This window comes from Mytilus californianus, unplaced genomic scaffold (assembly GCF_021869535.1).
Source record: "Mytilus californianus isolate M0D057914Y unplaced genomic scaffold, xbMytCali1.0.p SCAF_5, whole genome shotgun sequence".
Taxonomy (NCBI): Eukaryota; Metazoa; Mollusca; class Bivalvia; order Mytilida; family Mytilidae; genus Mytilus; species Mytilus californianus.
In genome coordinates, this window is record NW_026262701.1 from 8,479,620 (window position 1) to 8,500,187 (window position 20,568).

The window sequence follows — 20,568 nt, forward strand, 5'->3', positions numbered from 1 at the left end:
GGTTAGGAGAGGTTTGAGCATATGCCTGTTCCAAGTCAGAAACCTGTCAGTGGTTGTTGTTGGTAGGTGTCTGTGATATTTGTTTTTCGTTTATTGTTTTGTTATAGATCAGGCCGTTGGTTTTATCGTTTTTTTTTCTTACATTTTGTCATGTCGAGGCTTACATTTTGTCATGTCGAGGCTTTTTATAGCTGACTATACGGTATGGGTTTGTGTCATTGTCGAAGGTCGTACGGTGACCTATAGTTGCTTAACTCCTCTTCAGTTAAACTATATTGGATAGTTGTCTCATTGACAATAATACCATATCTCCTTATTTAATATATTCTATCACGCAGAGAAAATGATATGTGCTCATACATTTTGGAGTGCAAAATACTAGATACATAACACTTTTATTATAACTTGTAGTATACAAGCAGGTTCACAAAACACTACATAGAAAACCAAAGACAGAGCAACAGAAATCCACAAACACCGGGTGTTAAATGGTGTTTAATGTATTCAGTTCTTCATAAAAACATTCGTTACTATTCGTTTACCAACATTTCACGAGTACAAGATGACAGGATTACAAACTGTAGTTATACCATTCAGTGCATATGACTTAAGCCAGGAATCAGACGTTCAGTTTTTTATTGTAATGTTTACGGTACTTTGATTATAGAAAGATTTCGATCTTGTTCTAAGGTCTTTTTCAAATGACCTGATTGGTTACCGTTGGTTATCCATATGTATTTCCGCCCATAATTAATGTGTTCTTTTAAAGTCGTATACTGTCTCGTGAATTTCTACCTTTTATCTGGTATACTATATATAAAACTAACACTATGTTTTGTTTATATAAATTACACTGCACCAGACGGAAAAGATGCTTAATATCCGTCGTGTTTACCTCGAACAATCCACTCGGGATCTCGTAGAACATGGTACTTGGCAGTAAGTTGCAAATATTCATTAATGTCAGAACTAGGAAGACGTTATCTTCATTTTTGGTGTCGACACAACTTTATTAGTGAAATCCAAAATAATTTAATATATATAATAATGTCAGATTCTACAAATAATAGCATTTGCGGACAACAATTTGATCCCCTTGTTTTGTCCTTTCGTAAGACGGTTTAGGTGTTTTATACTTCTTGTGTCGTTTTGGTTTAGAGACTGTAGGTTTGTCACGAGGGTCTATATTTGATGATTTAGCAATTATTGTACTTCCAAAACTAAGTTCGTCATCAAATGACGGATATAACTGGTCGTTGGATATAGTTGTTGTATTTTCCGGAGATAAGTAAACACCTGTGTCTTTCAACGTGTAGTTAAGCTTTCTCCTGGTACTCTTCAAGGGAAGATAACTACTGACATACGACAGTGTATCTTCGTTGTCATCAAGATTATAACTTTTGGCTACAGATCCAACAATGTCATTTTTCGACTTAAGTGATGCCTGCAGATTATCATAACACTCTGTCGAACGATAATAGTTCTGTAAACTACATACACTGGTTCTTGATTTCTGTTTCCGGTAAGCTACCATGCGTCCGCTATCCGAATTTGATCTCTGTAAGGTAGCATGATCTCCAATCTTTGGTATCTCATTTCCGTTAGGGACCTCATTTGTACCTTGAATTAATCTTGTCATACTAGTTTTTATTCTTGTTTTACCATATCGGATAGACAGTTCATCTTCGGTGCTAGTTGCCTCGGACAAATCGACATCGAGGCCACTGTCAAGTTTAAATTCGGATAAATCGACATCGAACTCGCCATCCAATTTGAAATCTTTTTCCGACATACTTTTAAGTGTCTGTTTTGCTGTTTGCAAGTTCATTTCCAAATTCGATAATTTAGATGCTTTCTGAAAAATTAGTAATGAATAAAATAAAAATACAAAACGGTTCTAGAACTAATTTGGTTATTTCTTTAAAGAACACACAGTTTCAAAAATAGATAGATGATAAATTTTATTTAAATACATTCGATGTTAACGTGACGAATACAATAAACTTTGTCCAAAGCGGTATGTAAAAATAAGTAATTTTTGTATATTCTAATAAATCTAAACTTCTAACGAAATTCCATAGATTAAATGAAAAAGTGAGGCGAACGATATTCAAACTTATAAGTCGAAAACAAACTGACAACGCCTTAACAAAAACGAAAAACGACGTAAAGACAAACAACAGTACAAAAAACACAACATAGTTTTTGTGTTGTATGTCTCATTGACGTATATCCTACATCTCCTTTCATGAATATCATCAATAATATGTTTTATACTCTATTAACGATTACCTCAGTCAAAGACTTTTTAAGAGCTCTGTTTTCTGCAATAAGTTGGTACATTTCCTCTTCCGAGTTTAGCCCTCCATATTCATAAACTGATGTTGACAGACGAACGGGATTCTCAATTGGAGTCTTCCACCAATACAGAACCTAAAATATTGAAATTGATTTTATGAAAGCTGATTTTTGTGTTCAACATTTTTTATATGATTAGAAGCTGAAAGATAAAACTGTAACGTATATGAATTTAATGGTGTATATTAAAATGGATAAAAAAAATTCTTTGATATTGTATTTTTATCATGATAAGAACATTATAATCAGAAGCATATATTTCCGATCTTGCGTGTATGTCCGAGGTTCATGTAATAGGTACCTTTACTGAATATTTTATAACACAAAAAGAATAAATAAACGACAAATTAGAAATGCACATAGACGGCTATATAACTGACCTGTAGACAAATCTATATGAAAAGGCTTACAAAGAAAAGTACATGATATATAGAAATGATAAAGATTTGTAAAATGCATCTCAAGGGTTGACTGGGGAATAGAAATAGGGTTATCCATTAGACTTCTCTCGTTCCAGTAGTACAACCCTTGCTTAAGTGGGCGTCTGTTTGGCTGTAAGGGATGTATAAATATGCAGTCAAGTTTCGGTCTGAATTGGACATTAGATCCGATGCCTCGTGAAGAGAGAGTGCCATGCACTTTGCAGATGAAACAGCTTTCTGAGGGGCCCGTAGGTGACCTGTTGCAAGGCAAAATGTCTGTCCCCATCAAACATACATTTATTTTCAAGTGGCAGTCCAAATTGTTCGTCCTTCATTCCGGGCGACACCTTCTTTGCAGAACATACCTTTATTATTAATTGTTATAATTTGTTTTAAGGCCTGAAAATGCATGAAATATTTGCCACTGAACGTAAAGCAAACAATAATCAACCAACCAATAAAACAAATGCAGTGTAAGAACCAGACGTTTACATGTTAATAGGATTATAATTGGAAGTCTTACCTTTGGCAAAAATACGGTTATTTGAATAATCACACAACAAATGGTTATCGATAATATATGGAGAACATAAACTGCATCCGGGTCGTGACGTAATAATGATGACAAAACAACAACTAATGATGTAATAGACATGCTGAAAATAACACTGATAATGATACTTGGTGAATCTTTCATTGGAGGCAACAAGACGTTTCTCGTTTTCCAGGCTATATAAAGTCCATAGGAAAATATAAGCGACTTCCAGATAAAGATGAGGCTAAGCCATACGTCTACCCTTCCACACGTGCATTCTTGAATATAACCAAGATCATGAAGACTCTGTGTGTTGTTTGTATATGATTTCTGAAAGAGATTTAAGTAAACTGATTGTTAATAAACAGAAAAACTCGCTAAGAAATTACAAACAAAATGATGATAACAAAAATCAATTATAAGCAAAACCAGTTGTATGTTTACGTTTATTTTACATACCTTTCATAAGTTGCATCATTTAACAAATTTCAATGGATAGTTGGAGAAATAGTCGTTCGAAAAGTAGAATTTACATATCTTCGAAAAGTAAAATTTACATATCTACGAAAAGTAAAATTTACTTATCTTCGAAAAGTAAAATTTAAATATCTTCGAAAATACAACTAGATGGACAACAAAACTTAAGTGACCTGCAAATTTATCTCGTTTTACAACCCTGCATACTATCGGTAACCACTTAAGGGATCTCTACCTACACGAAACTTTAGAGGCGTTGGTTCAGCAGTTCTTTATTTATTTCTTCGAAATGTAGAATTTACATACTCTTTTTTCATTTGTGGATATACTTATGGACTAATTTCACATACCTTTAATAAGACGGCCACAGGCTTTGATTGGAACAGATCAATGATCTGCCAGAGGAACAGTATGAATGCATCCAGACACAACACAATACCACAGATCATAAACAGTTTCTTGTCTTTTATTACCTTTGAATTGTAAAATATTCAAATTTAGTATGAGTGATTTTTTCTATCATTTATTTATTTATACTAGTATTCAATATTCAATATTTTTATTTCTACTAGGTTCAACCGTAAAATAAGTATAGTGAACTTTGAACTTTGCTGATCAAATGTAACAAGCAGTATCATTGACTAGAAATACATTGAAAGTGTATAAATACAAACAATCGCGTAACAGAGAAATAAAGATTGACTGGAAAAATAATTACCACTTTCTTGATGCCAGCATTCCGAAATATCTTGTACACTCTCCAGTTTTTAGAGAAAATTGGTCCAAACACCAAGGATACACCAAATACTATCATCCAAAGTCTCATCTGAAAATAAAAATTCATGTTTAAAGAAAATATATCAATAATGTTTGTCGACTATTAAAAGTCCTGTTCCGTTAGTTAATGTTTACAATTTCTATGGCTTTTAGACATTTTAAACAAAGTATAAATAAAAACAATAACAATTTTTTGAAGTCATCGTTTTTATAATTTTGATCCTCTACAAACAGTACCACGGTTGCCTATGACACAATAGCGGAAATCAACATGGTTAAACAGTTGATATTATAACAAAACTGTCCGTTCTCATGTACGCTGTTCCATTTTAACTCCTTTAACTCTGATTGTAGGATCAGATGGGGATAAATTTCGAAAAGAACAAAAGCAAATTCAAAATCACCTTTATTACATGGCGTCGAATTGGAGATTTAAGACTAATTGGTATTTGGAGATAAGTTGATTCATAGAAAAATCTCAAAGTTTTAAGACAAAAAAAAAACCATAACATTCCTGCATACCTGACATGTTACTGTAGCCTCGTGATACCGCTCTACAAAGAAATAGTCCATTCCATACATTAAACAGACAATATTTAACAGTATTCCACCAACGCTGATCAGTATATTGAGATTCGGACTCGACATTTTCATAAATCTGCAAAAGAGAAAATGAAACTACATATCTGCATATTGCTTCAGTCTATACAGAACGGTAGCCTGTGTGTTAATCTACATATGGTACAAGATAGATCGCTTAACATTGAAAACAATTTGATTGATAATAATTCAACTTGATATCACTGAACAAGCCATCGCATTTCTTGGTCTTTTTCTCAACTGATTTTTCGGCAGGAAAGAATTAATATTTTTTTTACAATGTAAATATTCGAAATTGATATATAATGCAAAATTGATATAAAAAAAATGAATAGCGGTAATTTCAGCTGAGTCTGTTCTTTATTTACTAGATACGAAATTAAAGATTCCTACCTTTTATTTCTGTGAAACAAATTAAAAGTGAGAAAACTGACAGATACAACGACTCCAATAGTGGTGGCAAAACAAGACGTCACGAAAGTCCCCACTGATACAGTTCTGGTCTCCATTGTCAGCATTCCAACAGCACTGTGGTTCTTAACTGAAAAGTACATAGTGTAATGTTATTATTGATCATGCATGTTTTAGCATATATTATCACACAAGAAATAAAATGATAGAAACTGCTTTCAACTGTGATAAACGTATCAATTTTAGCTCGAGCAAACTTGTAATAAATAAAAGTGTCGCTTCTATTTGCTTTCAATTCGCTTTTCGTTCTTATCATTTAAATGTTTGAAATTAGTAAATATGAATGAAAGAAGAATATGTAAAGAATATTTTTGTTTTTGTTTTAAATCATTTAAATAGTTTTGGAGATTTTATCATAGCTTATCGAGATTTAAAACCGACAGAAGAAAGAGTCATGGGAAACAAACAAGAATTAACTGTAAAATGATACTGTCTTTGTGTATACTATCGTATTCCTTACAAACATTTATCTTATTTTCTCGAAAGTTAATGAAATGAATTTAAAATCAAGATTTTTTTCATCGATTTTAAATGAAAATTTTAAAGATAAATATCTACAGACAGGTACGTGAACCCGACAACTCGATTTGATATAAACAATGTTCTAATTTAAATTACAATTTGTCATGTTATACATTTGTTTCAATTGAAAATTACAAAAAAACAAGCACTGTTTTCACTATTTATTTCACATTTTATGCATTCTTAACTTGATAAATATGGCTTTATTTTGCAAATGAAACCACACTTCAAAATCATCTTTAGTTTGACATTTTAAAAGAATGATGAAAAATCTATTGAAATATTCAAAATTTTATAAATTCATTGCATTTTCTTTCCTTCAATAAATGAAGATGAACTATTGCGCAACGAAAGCAGTCACATTTCTGATTTCAACGAACCTATTCATAAAAATTGGATCTGGAAAATAATCAAATAGCTTACCAATTCTATGCTGTATATTTCAAAAAGAGAAATATCTAAAATATAAGTTTGGAAATAAATATTGATATATATATATATGTTATATATGTATAATGTTTCTACTTTGCTACCGCATTAAGGAGAGAATTTCAACAATAATGATCAGATTTCTCGTTGATGGGTTTTTATACTATAGATTTTAATGATGTGTGACTTATTGATCCCTTTTAAAATACTAATTATTGTTGAACTGATAAGTATGTATTGTTTACACCCTCTTACAACAAAGTAAACAATTGGAGGCACTAACAGGAAACAATTATCATGTTAATCAGAAATTACAATTCAATTATTTTAATTAGGCACAAACAGGATATATGTTACTATCATTCTATACTATCGCCTTCAGACATTGATACAAATACTTATCATCTTGTATCACACATTTAATCATAAATAAAATAAAATTGATTTTAATAAGTTTAACTATAAAAAGGAAAGAAATTACAATTTACAGACCTGTTCACCAATAATAAAACTCCTACGTAACAGTCTTTCTGAAATTAATATAACATTACTTAAAATTAACTTCTCCCAAAAAAAGACTGTCTAAAATATAATATATGCTTTGAGATTTCAATAAGTTATTTATTTACTAAAACCTCTGATATAAATACCCGAATAATAGAAATAAATTCAATTCATAAATTAATTACAAAAACAACATGTCAAACGGATTAAATCTTTTACGGTTGTGTCAAAACATTTTGTACTTTTTATTTTACGTATCAATTATTATTCAATTCATCTGTTTCTATTTTTTACATATTACCATTAATAAAAGAATATTACGTGTGGGTCAATAAGACTTCCAGGGTGGGAGAGGAGGCATATTTTTGCATACTATAGATAATTGCAATCCCATCGTTTTGATGTCCACATTATAGGCTGATAGAAGATCCAATTAGGCGTGTATTTTAAAATGTAATGAACATCTCACACAATTGTATAGATTGATTGTTGGTTGCTTTACGTCCAGTGGCAAAATTGTATAGAGGTCACGGTTAAAGTTTGTTACAGTGCAAAGGCTAATATATCTTTATCGAAAATAAAATGAAAAGTAGTGTTGAAAAAAGCTGACAGAAAACAATGAACAGAAAGATATTATCGTTTTGAATGAACCAATTAATCTACTTAAATTCTATTTGGTCGTACATGAGAAAAGTTTAGCTTTGATCAAAAACCAATTTAAAAGGTTATTGTTTTTTTTGCAATATCAAATTTCACTAATGCTGTCAAATCATGCAAGTTAGATATATTTTAAAGTTATATCAGTAGAAATCATGGTATTTGTCACTGGACGTTTAGCAAATAAAATAAAAAAATCAATTTAAACAATACTAATAAAGTATTACAGAGTGGTTGGTCGTATGGACCACGACATGTAGTAACTTTCAAATTGGCCTTTCCTACACCGGTCTAGTTGGAAATTAATCTTTCCTACACCGAACTAGTTGCAATTAATCGATTCATTTCTTTTTCTATTACCAAACTTTTCTTTCAGTATAACAGACATGAAAAGATAAAAACTGTAGACTTCAAACTTGTCAATCTAAGTTCAAAATTAGTGTGTATTGTAAATCTTCACCCGTAACTATCTTTTGTCTTTCCGTCGTCACTTCGTAACATAACTTAACACCACAATATTATGTTTACAACCGATTACCCAAGGTCTAAATCTGATATGTCCGTGTTAACATTGATACTCGAGGGTCTATACATCATAACGCTCAGATTCTATTCTATCATCAACTTAAAGATGACAGTTCGAAGATCTAACTTCACATCACTGCAGTTTTAATTTTTCTAATCCTGAAGTACAAAACACAACATTTTTGTAATGTTCGATATACATATGAGATTATTATCTTCCTTGACATAGAGCCCCTCGTTTTAGCTATGCATGAAATAAGTTACTTAAACAATATGATAGGAGACAATTATGTCATGATTTTACTTAAGCAAATGTTAATAAGTTATGTTGATAAATATTAGGAAATAATTTATAGTTTCAAATATGGATATACTATTAAGATAACACCATGATGTTTTGGCAGGGATTGTTTATGATTCTGTATATTTCACAAACAACAGGTAAGAAAAACTTTTTAAGTTGATGTGGAAAAAAATATAAACTCCATTGAAAAGGTCTCAAAGACACCAGAAAATATGACAAAACTAACATATATGAAGCTAACAATACTGTCCTCATTTGGCTACACAAATAGAAATAAGTTACTAGAAGTATATGATAGGAGAAAATTATATGTATAGCAAAGCTGATGTTAATATGCAATGTCGATAAATTAAATAAATGTGTTTGGTAGAGGATATATTTAAATATATTATATGCACCCTGGCCTAACAGCAGTCAAATATATGTTTCAATGAAACCCAAATCAGTTAAATTTAACCAACATTTTTCTAAAGACATCTGTCGTCTTTTGTTTTAAAACGAATCAACATTGTCAATGCGGAAAAAAACCCAGTTTTCAGTTTATCTTGTGTTGTTAAATAAGTGAATACCATTGTATTCCCGCCCTTTCTCCTTATACAACACCCGTACCAAACTAGAGCACCACCGATAGAGCGACACCCGTACCAAACTAGAGCACCACCGATAGAGCGACACTCAGCTAGAGCACCACCGATAATGTCTAACAATTATGATAACGTGCGTTGATGTAAGGAAATAAAAAATAACCCAACACATTTTGTGTAGATGCCAAGTCAGGCTATTGTATGCCTTTTTTTTTATGTTTGTAAGAGGGTCTTGCTTGCACGAGCTTGTATTTATTGGTTACTTCTGTTTACTGTCGTGTTATTTTTTTTTTGTGTGATTCATATTATATTTTATAAAGTCTTCATGCACACCTGTACTAATTTCCAGGGTATGTCGATATTGAAACTACAGATAACCCTTTATGGATAAAGAAATCCAGATCGTTCAATCTGTCATGTAGCGGAGATAAAAAAATGTTTTGGTCCAAAAGTTCCGAACCATTGGAAAGCAATGATAATGTAGTTATCTCGAAGCAACGTTTGGTAACAGGAAGTACAGAAAAACACGTGACGAAGATTGCGATCGGCAAAGCCACTTCATCAGACAGTGGAATTTACAACTGCTCAGATGGAATAGAACAAAAAAGCATAGAGGTCAAAGTTGTTCAAGGCAAGATAACTTGAATAATTTTCACATAAATTCGAAAAGACAAATGTTGTATTGTTCATTATAAAGAGCGTTTTAGTAAAAAGCAAAATAACAAAAATACCGAACTCCAAGGAAAACCCAATATTTTTTAGAGTACATTACAAAAATGATACTGTTACGTATGATAAATAAATAATAAGAGTATGAATACAGACTATAATTTTTGTTTTGGGCCTCTGATGGTCAACAAGACACTTGCACTACAGTTTTGGTAGAGATGAAATAGCCCTACAATGCAATCACAAAATCATTATATAAAAACACATACTTTGTCATGCTGTATGAGAGACAGGACCAAAGCTATTAAATTAAGTGCATAACTATTATAGCGAAAATAACACTATCAAATTCCATCTAAGCTATTAACAGCTGTATACTAACAATACAGTTCATGTCAATCATTCAATCATACCACAATTACATTAGACAAAAAGAAATATCCCGAATTCATTCATTTTAAGGTCGTGTAAAGATATACCCCTCCAGTGGAATAACAGCATTTGAAGGTGAAACGTTAACCCTTGTTTGTGAGTATGAAGGGGATACTAGACTGGATGTAAACTGGTACAAAGACCAGAAAGAATCACTCGCTAGTTACGGATTTGTGTCCAGCAGACGAACGGTGTCCAATCAGAATGTGAAAACTACCTTACAAACAACTAAAACCCGACTATCAAGATCTGATAGAAGTTCTTATTACTGTGAAGCTGGTCCGTATATCAAGACAATTGCAATAAATGTTCTTACAGGTTTGTATTGTCAGTTTATCGTACAAAAACACAACATAGAATAAAACAATCTACTGTATTGTATTATAGGTGGGAAAAGGTTAGGAATAAGATATGAATAAAAGGGGATGCGGGATTATACGTCAATGAGACGACAACTCAACCACAAAAATGACCAAAAGACATCTAGACGTAAACATAAGTTCTCGATAATAGACATCTAAAAGGAAGATTTGTGTTCTGATATTCTGAGGATTTTGTTCCCGCTTCATCATACATGGACCTCATAACATATTTTTGTGTATGATGTGAAGAAAATATTTTCCTTTGATAAAAGTAAAAGTAATCTATACAAAGATATATTCTTTGATTTTAATGGAAAAGAATTGAAGATTACCGAACGCAAAGGACGGTTAGTTTATGTTAATGAAACATACTGACACTATATATTATAGATTCTTGTAATAATCGACTGGTTTCTGGTATGAATGGTGTACCAGATGACAAGATCACAGCTTTATCATACTACAAAGATATTTTGCATGATGACTCGCCATATTGCGCTCGTCTCAATCATACAAGCAAACCTTTCTGTGGAGGATGGTCTCCTATCGCTATGAATACGAGACAGTGGATACAGGTATATCCCACATGTCATTTTATTCATACGATATCTTTCATCAGGTGATGTACATTATCTTCACTCTAGTAAACTGGCCTCCAATATAGAATGTTAAATTACCACGTAATCCGTAATTAATAATCCATTGCAAAGATTGATTGATTTTTTTTTTATTTTCTTAGTACAGTGGCGAATATTTCATTTATATTCAGAACGAGAACCAATTAACAATAAGTATGAAAAATAGGTTCTGCAAGGTAAGGGTCGACCTGGATGAAAAGGGGGAAGAGGACATTTGGACCGCCGCTGGAAACGTAGGGTATTTTGGATAGGGACATAAATTTTGCCTTGCAGCAGGCCACCTACGGACCCCAAAGAGAGTTGTTGCAAGGATTCTTTAACGTGCACTGAGCTTGGCACTATCCTTACACGAGGCATCGGATTGAACGTCAACATTTCGATCGGCTGTGGCTGCGTATTTAACTATTTATACATCCCGCACTGCAAAGCAGACGCCCTATTGTAGCAAGGGTTTAACTGCCGGTACGGGAAAAGTCAAGGAATGACCATATTTATATACACATTGGAGATCTTTTGCAAATATAATGGTCTTTAAATGTTGAAAAAATGAATAGAAAGAAGCACAAAATATATAGATTTTGTAAAATGATGTACTAATTATATGTACTAACATATTTGACTTTACATTTATGCATTTTAAATTGCCACTGCTGCTTACGATCTACTAGTTAAGTATTCAATTTAACACAGAAAAAGTCATTCTTGTTGGTTGTTATCAAAACTCTCTTTTGCAATAAATCTTAAAACACTTCTGCAGGTGTCATTTCCACATTTTACAATAGTACGATCTATAGTGACTGCTGGGAGGTATACAAACGAACCACGAAATGAATGGGTAACGGCTTACAGAGTTATATACAGTAAGGATGGAATAAACTGGGATAAATACAAAGATACCAAAGGCAAGATAATGGTGAGTAGAAATGTTAACCTTAGAAATGCATAAGTCGATTTTACTTTTATTTAAAATATTTGTCACATTTCTTTGCAGCTTGTTCGTGAAGTAAATACTAGTATCTCTGATATTAATTGACATAAAATCTCACGAATACTAGTATACCGTGATGTACACAAAATAATATTTTCGAACTATAAATAATCTGCCTTACTTGGTTAGTTTGTTGGGATGCTGTCTCAATAACAAAATCGAGATGCAATTCATTGGGATTTTTATAAAAATTTGATCATTTTGATAATAATATCTATAAATTCAATGTTATGATAAAAGGAGGCTTAAATTTTACAAAACGTTAAATAGAAATTTGCAGGATCAAAACTTGTGTAAATTAATAAGCTATAGACGTACAGAGAAAAGCGTGACACTTAACCTGGTCTACTTCCCTTGGAAAGAACAAAATTAAGGGAATATGGAAACTCTAGTTAAAAACTTCAAGGGAAAAATTATATATATTTCAAGTATGCATTTATTTTTTAAAAGATCTAAAAGATAAAAAGGACACTGGAAGAGTAACGTCAGATTATTAATATATTACAGGATTTTGTAGCCAACTTTGACAAATCGACCCCGGTATCTACTGAACTTCCCATACCAGTTGTTGCTAGATATCTACGCCTACAACCAATATCATGGAGTCAGAAGATATCTCTCAGATTTGACGTGGTTGGATGTTTACTACCCACTGGTAATTTTTTATTTACAAATGATTTTGCATGTAACTTGTATTTTGTGACGTTATTCTGTTTTTATCGATTTTACAAGCATTATGAGAAAAAAGAACAAAATAGAAATAAGATGTGATATGAGTGTCAATGAGAGAACTCTCCATCCAAATCACAATGTGTAAAAAGTAAACAGTTATGTAGGCCAAATGCATGTTTATGCGTAGGAACTATTTTGTTTTAAATATGCACTACTTTCCAGTATGTTCTTTTTTGACAGGGTCCGATTAGGTGGTGTCACATCTTACAAAGTCTATTCAAATTATTTTTGCAAAAAATTCCGCTCAGTCGGTGCTAGGGGCCGTCTTAAACGTGCAGTGAGGTGAGAGTGTGGATACCCCATATCCTTTGTTTTTTTTCTATTATAATGGATAGTTTAATATTCCATATAAGAAACACACTTACTAGACAAACCTGAACTATTATCAAATTGTTATTGGCCAAGTAAGAAGTTTAAAATGTTATTTCAGAGTTGCGTATCACACAGGAAGACACTGGGAAATTAAACTTGCTCATCCCGAACCAGTTAGATCTTAAATGTAGCTCCACTGGTCCATTCAGACCTAATATTGTGTGGTATAAAGATGGCGTTAGAATCTTGGACAGTTCTGGATTCACTCAGACAGTAAATACGTCGTGGCTAGATGACAAGATTGTGTCTACAGCTTCTCTCACAAGGGAGATAACTATGTACAATGATTCAGGACTGTATACTTGTGTCGACAGAACGAGTAAACAAAACAAGTCTGTAACAGTGGAAGCTGGTAGGTTCTGGGAAGTCACAAAAAATATTTTTGTTCAGTAATGATTATAAAACAAGATGGCATACAAAGAGTATGACAGCGAACAGTTTTCAGATTACAACAACTTTGACATTTATCTATTACCATTTACTTAAATTCTCTACAAGTTGTTTATCAAATGTTATATTACAAAATTCCACCTTTTTTTGAAGTTTATTTTAAATCTGTAAAAATTACCATTCGCAAGAAAATTGGTTGATGAAGAAATATGGTTTTCGCAGTCAATTATGATAATTCTAATATATAGACAATAATAGTGCATTGACTTGACATATCAACGATATAAGGATGAGGCTTAGAAACGGGGATATGCGAGGCTCTGCCGAGCTCATTCCCCGTTTCGGGCCGAATCCTTATATCGTTGATATGTCAAGTCAATGCACTATTATTGTCTTTATACTGCAATCTAAAAAAAACACATTTTCAATTGTTGTTTAATATGTTAATGTTATTGTTTTATTTAAATATTGGGAAACTTCCCCCTTTTATAAAAAGGCCTCATATCATGCATGCGGAGAAATATACAACACAATGAAATGTACATTACCTGTTGAAACCCGCAATCGATGGTGAACGAATTTGTTTGAGAATGAACTAAAATATCAACAATAAGCATAAAACATAATGATTTATAGTTTGCAAACCAAAAATATTGCAAAAGAAATAAGTTTGAGTCGTTGTATACATTGGAAACAAGAACAGGTTGAATAGGTCGTATGAATAATTAATTATAATTTCGGCAAATTCTATTTAAATATTCATGAGGAAAAGTGATATCAGGTCAGTGACTGTATATGATATAGAAATATACGGTCAACGCATTTTGACTGCTCAAATAGAACGAGTGCAGTATAAATTCAGTTATTGTTATTCCCTCATGCAAACTAGCCATGCCATGTGGTTTATCCTATTGTATCGGTTACCTGATTTTATTTTAATTTAACTATAATAAAAACTATCATACTTACATGTAACCAACCATACTTCCTTCTAGTCCATACAAACTGTCGAAAACAGAACATGTAAAAACACAGAAAACACACAAAGAGCTTATTTAAAAAGTGCTATTTTCATTCATATACAAAGTTGATGTTCCACGAAAAAGTCTGTTAATGATATATAGGTAAAACTACATGCAACAATAAAAAATCTATGACCATAAGATATATGTTTAATGCAGAACTGTTTGTAAGCACTAATGATTATAACATACCATCTTAATTTCCATTTACTGTTATATCTAACTGTATTCTCATTTCAATGCACATTTAAATTATTTTCTTTTGTTTTCAGCACAATTGAAAATGAGCCCAACCTTTAAACGAGTATGGGTTCTAAAGAATACAGAACTTACAGTTTCTTGTGAATATTCTGGTTCAAAGACCAAACGAATAACTTGGAAACACAACAGAAATAAAAATGTACAAAGTTTAGGTTTTCATGTGGTTACAAACACCAAATTTGAACACAGTGTTTCACACACTACATCGACAATAACAAAGGACACTACGACATTAGATAATGTAAACAATATTACATGTTCTGAAGGGGATCTGTCCAGGACTGTACAAGTGAGAGTGTTGTCAGGTGAGCAAAACATATATGTGAAATGATTTATGTCGACTAGAATAATGTCCGTTTTGTTGTTTGTCCGTGTGCAAGTTAAGGGGTGTAGTTGTTTCTTCCTACGACTGATTTTGTGTTTTTTCGTACTTTATAAAAATCTTTTTGTCCGTACGTCAATATTCTTGTTTGTCCGTATCCATGTCTTTTTTGCTGTATGTCCGTATGTTTGTTTTATTGTTTGTCCGTACGTCTATTTTAATGTTTGTCCGTATGCCTGTTTTGCTGTTCGTTCCTATGCCTGTTTTGTTGTTTGTCCGTACGTCTGTTTTGCTATCTTTCCGTATGACGGATTTGTTGTATCGCCATACGACTGTTTTGTTGTATCTCCGTTGGCTGTTTTGTTGTTTCTCCGTATACATGTTTTGTTGTTCCTACTAACATCTGTTTTGTTAGTTTTGATTTGTATCGTTCTTATTTTTTTCATTTTGATTTCGATTTTTGATTCCTCATTTAACGGAAGTTCGTATAATCTACACCGTTACATCCCGTCCCTCGTAAAAAACCCGATTGCATGCAACATGGGATTTAACACCTTTATATAATTTGGAATTTGTGCTGAATCCATGAATTGTCTAGAGACTTAAAGTTTTGGATTTTTTTCCGATTTGAAGAAATAAATTGTGACACTGAAAGCGGCAATTTATTTTCGTTCCTTATCATAGTTCAGTATAGTGTTTTTACTGTAAGCAGTTTAATCCACTCTAACTTAAGAAGGCAGTGTAAAAAAAAACTCCTCTTATTCTTTTCAAATTTCACGCCGAATATATTATGTACCTTGACAGCAGGAATGCGTGTTTTCTGGGGAAAGAAAGGACACTTTACATCTTTTATCCATTTCTGTACATAAAAAGTAATGAGTGCAGGTGTTTTAAAATTGATATTCTGTTGTTTTAACAAATTATGTTTAATCAAATTCCAGAATTTGAAATTGAAAGACTGCATAATATTTCTTATGTTGTACTGTTACACCACTGTCCCAGGTTAAGGGAGGGTTGGCGCCTTCAAACATGTTTAACCCCGCCACATTCTTTATGTGCCTGTCCCAAGTCAGGAGCCTGTAGTACAGTGTTTGTCGTTGGTTCATGTCTGTCATATTTATTTTCCGTAGATTGTTTTGTTATAAATTAGGCCGTTAGTTTTTCTCAATTGAATTGTTTCATATTTTTCATGTCGGGGCCTTTTATAGCCGACTATACGGTATGGGTTTTTCTTATTGTTGAAGGCTGTACGGTTGCCTGTAATTGCTTTCATCCACTTCATTTGAACTTTAGTAGATGGTTGTCTCAATGGCAATCTACCACATCTCCTTATGTTTATGTACATACAAAAAAGATATATATGTAAAAACATTGTTTGTTGTGTAAAAATGACTTGGCTAGATTTTTATTCGTTTTATAGGAGAGGGACTTGCACAGTACTTGGTACCTGGCCAAGACTTGATATTATCATGTGAAATAGGGGAAGTAGACGTCGCCTACGAAATCTATTGGACTAAAAATCACAAGCCACTAAATATGATAGAATCATTGAGAGGAAAATACGAATACAGTTCTGATACCAAAACTTTAACAATTCAACATGCAGGTAATTTACTTATAGTTGTAAAATCATTAAACAAAGTTTGGTCATTTCATTTCCCTTATCTCCATGTAGAAAAGTAGTCAAAAACTTCTTGTCATACAAAATATATCAGGCGTCTTAATTTACATGAAATGACTGAAGCACAATTACATGTAAAACTTTATCATATATAGGTATTATCTGTATGTACGTTGGTAAAATATATTTTGGCTTTTAATCAAGGTTTTCAATTGCCTGTTGTACGTAAGAAAAATGGTATATTCGGTTCATTAGTTTCTTATTATAGTAATTGTTTTCGGCTTGTAAGTTTTGTTACACTTTTTAACTCACGGAACTGCAATTGAACTTTATAGACTATAACTATATTTAATTATTATCGGTACATTCATTGTCTAGTAAATAATTTTCTTGGTTTTTTTTAACAAAAAAAATGACACAAAACATATTCAAGAAGCTAACAGGGCTGTTCGATTGTTCATTTCAAGTTTACTGCTACTATGTTGCTGTTTCATTTTAGACATAGTTGATGCAGGTCATTATGAGTGCAATATATTACTCGAAGTCGGGAGCAGCCAACAACAGCATCTAACTCTTCCCATAGAGGTCAATGGTAAGTTCATATCATTAGGAAAACTTCTATAAAGCCGAGATTGCTTTAATAAAATGTTTTGTATTGTCAGATTTTTAAGTCTTTGTCAGTCACAAACCAACGTGAAATGCAGAAAAGAAAAGAGATATTTAGACATTTGTATTCAGGTCTGTTTAATTATTTTGTCACGTGTTTTAATATTTAAGCTAAACCCACGATCACACTGGAAGGACAGAAAGAGGTAAAGAACGGTGACACTTTACATCTATACTGCAAAGTGTCTGGTTACCCTGTTCCTACGATATCTTGGTATAAAGATGACAATCCAATAACTGGTGGAGACCGATGTAATTTTCTTCCATATGATGACACACAGAAAGGCCATTTTGTGTTGTTTGATATTAACTCGGACGACAAGGGAAAATACCAATGTCGAGGGACTTCAGCGGAGTTTGAATCAATAGAATCGTTTCTGTCTATAAGGGTTAAAGGTATATTTTGTCATATATTTGGGTTTTTTTTTTCTTTTTTGTTTGCTTATTTGCTTGTTGTTGTTTTTTTGTTTTATATTTTATTTTTATTGTTTCTATATATCGGTGTTTTCTTCCGCATATGCAAACAACAACTAAATGAATTGATGATTCTTTAAAGGGGTTATAAAGAATCTGAATTACAATAAATTAATACTATCAACACAGTATTCAGAAAAGTAGGGCATATGAAATTTCATATTAATGGCGTTTTTTTTTTAAACTGTAATACACGGTAAGACAGTCGTTACCCAACCATTTTTTTCCCTGTTATATAGTCAGCTCAATCGTATGGCGTTCACATATCTCAGTTAAAATATTACGCTCGTGCATGTTCACACAACACGGACTTCATGAACAGATGTGTGTTCCTTACACAAAACTGCTCCAACAGAGTTATGAGGAAGAACGACTGAAATCTCCATTACATTATATTTATGGTCACCACCACGAATTAATTGACCGATTCGACGTGTCGGTGTCTCAACTCACTAGCGACATGTTTTCGCGGTCTTAGATATTTAGCTAACAATAAAGTCGTCTGATCAGTAATTTTACCGAATGAGTCCTATTCCCAAATGTGACAGTTTGACTGAGTGTGAATTTGCTTGGCGGGTGATACATTGAAAACAAGAGACTCTTAACCTGTCGACGTAGTCGGTCTCGGTATCACTTCTTTCGAAGTTCGTGCGATTCCCTCAGTTTTGTTTGTAACCTTGAATTGTCTCTGCGTTATCGATTAACGAGATTTGAACATCGGTAAACTACTGTCGCCCTAATTTACTGCAGGATTCAGAGAAATGTATTTACTTATAAAAAAACATTATTGACTATGGCATACACAGGGTTTTCTGTGGGCGGAAAAAAACAAAAACAAAAACAAACGACGCAATGTTTCATCTTTTATTTCAAAATATAAGAGGTGAATGAAATGGTCATTCTGCAAGAATCTTAGATTATATGCTTTCGTGTTGTGTTGTTTTGTGTACTTTTTATGTGTTTTTTGTTTGTTTTTTGTTTTGGTATTTGAGCATTGAGAATTTTTATTTGTTAAATGCGATTTTAGGTAACCTATTGACAGACAACATGTTAATTATATGTGTGGCTGTAACTGGTTCAGTAATAGTTATAACAATACTCTGTTGTGCTGCCTGCATCAGATGTAGATCAAAACCCAGTAAGTATAATAAAGAAACATTACAATAAATTGTAAATGAACTTATTATATATATGTAGATTGTACTTGTTTTTCACTATTTCTTTTTTTAATTTTGATGTGGATATCATGGACACTTAATAAAGGTTTCTTGAACAGCAGAAAAAAATACTACGGTGTTTACTGTAACCGAAAGACAAAAGTTAATTTAAAAAACGTGACAAATTATGTATGTGTTATACTTCTCAGAATGTCTCGACACCGAACCGTCTTACTACATTTTTTTTTCAATCTTGACGTTTCAAACATGTTACAAAATGTAAGCTAAATATAAATTTGAAATAAGCGTGTTGTTTATTTAGTCTTTGACGATTAAGCAGAACTTTTTGTCCTTTTAGAGCATCCATTGCAGCACAGGACTCCACTGCAAAACAAACCTTTATTGTAAGTATATATTTCTTGTCTCATTAACGTTTATACCACCTATCCTTTATCAAACGTTTTGTAAAATATATTTTGAACATCAGAATTTTTGAATATTTTTTATATATATGATATATTAGCAACATTTTTCAGTCGCCGCGATATAGCCTTTTGTGGCATAAAACTAGCAGTATTCAATGTCTAATTCAGTTTCAACACAGTAAGGAGACAATATAAGCACTTGTGGCTTGTTTCTGACTCCTATTTGCCACGTGAATTCATATTGTATAAGATATATTCATTATAAAAATATTGTTTACACTAACACAGTAATGATATTCTTATCTTTTTATACCTCTGTAGTACAAAATTGCAGTAGATTTAAAACAAGTGTTAAAAGTTATAGAATCTAAAATATTTTCAGAACAAGACGATATGTTGATATGCAAGTAATAACGCGTGCCAAAAGTATGACGTCATTGGAAGAAATTGACCAACTACCGCCTCCACCGCCACCTGTTGATCCATGGGAAGACACATCAACTATAGACGATTCTTCGTTGACATATGAACGTATACCAAAAATTCGCGACAGGCAAATTTCATCAGCATAAATAAATAAGCTTGATTAAAATTATTACCTTTGCAGAAAGTCTGCTATTTATATGGATATTTTTCATGTGTGATGTTAGATTCACAACGGTTGAAACGTGATATAATACTAATTAATTGATGTCAACATTATTGTTTCTACGACATTAACATTCATTCTTAAACGAGTTTATATTTTATATTTATAACACCACAAGCAAATAATTGATGAAGATTTATCCATGCACTTGTATATTGAACTTGTTTTATACATTGCACTTGTAATTTAGTTATAATCCATTTGCTCAGAATATAGCAACACA

General features: G+C 32.3%; 2 protein-coding genes across 2 annotated transcripts; one reads left to right on the forward strand and one right to left on the reverse strand.

The window, feature by feature from the left end:
* Positions 1-431: 431 nt before the first annotated feature.
* Positions 432-5,867, reverse strand: LOC127700722 (gamma-aminobutyric acid type B receptor subunit 2-like). The gene is made up of 7 exons (XM_052204331.1): positions 5,563-5,867; positions 5,092-5,227; positions 4,511-4,618; positions 4,161-4,265; positions 3,304-3,645; positions 2,293-2,433; positions 432-1,855 (listed from the first exon to the last, which is right to left on the reverse strand). Exons 1-7 carry the CDS (start codon positions 5,721-5,723, stop codon positions 1,058-1,060), a joined length of 1,791 nt encoding a protein of 596 aa, XP_052060291.1. The 5' UTR covers positions 5,724-5,867; the 3' UTR covers positions 432-1,057.
* Positions 5,868-8,537: 2,670 nt separating this feature from the next.
* On the forward strand, positions 8,538-20,498 carry LOC127700654 (uncharacterized). The gene is made up of 14 exons (XM_052204216.1): positions 8,538-8,718; positions 9,515-9,796; positions 10,297-10,584; positions 11,019-11,203; positions 12,024-12,179; positions 12,762-12,909; positions 13,417-13,710; positions 15,043-15,336; positions 16,774-16,959; positions 17,474-17,566; positions 17,752-18,036; positions 19,142-19,252; positions 19,630-19,675; positions 20,079-20,498. The coding sequence occupies exons 1-14, from the start codon at positions 8,667-8,669 to the stop codon at positions 20,266-20,268; spliced, it is 2,610 nt and encodes an 869-aa protein (XP_052060176.1). The 5' UTR covers positions 8,538-8,666; the 3' UTR covers positions 20,269-20,498.
* The last annotated feature ends 70 nt before the right edge of the window (positions 20,499-20,568 follow it).

Bases quoted from the DNA above. Each gene is read 5' to 3' on its own strand.
- LOC127700722 (XM_052204331.1), bottom strand. From the start codon at position 5,723: ATGTACTTTTCAGTTAAGAACCACAGTGCTGTTGGAATGCTGACAATG. The intron at 5,228-5,562 runs GTAGGAATCTTT...TCTCTTTTGCAG, and splicing joins TTGTTTCACAGAAATAAAAG to ATTTATGAAAATGTCGAGTC. The intron at 3,646-4,160 runs GTGGCCGTCTTA...AATCTCTTTCAG, and splicing joins ATCTGTTCCAATCAAAGCCT to AAATCATATACAAACAACAC.
- LOC127700654 (XM_052204216.1), top strand. From the start codon at position 8,667: ATGATGTTTTGGCAGGGATTGTTTATGATTCTGTATATTTCACAAACA. The intron at 9,797-10,296 runs GCAAGATAACTT...ATTCATTTTAAG, and splicing joins AGAGGTCAAAGTTGTTCAAG to GTCGTGTAAAGATATACCCC. The intron at 19,253-19,629 runs GTAAGTATAATA...TTGTCCTTTTAG, and splicing joins CAGATGTAGATCAAAACCCA to AGCATCCATTGCAGCACAGG.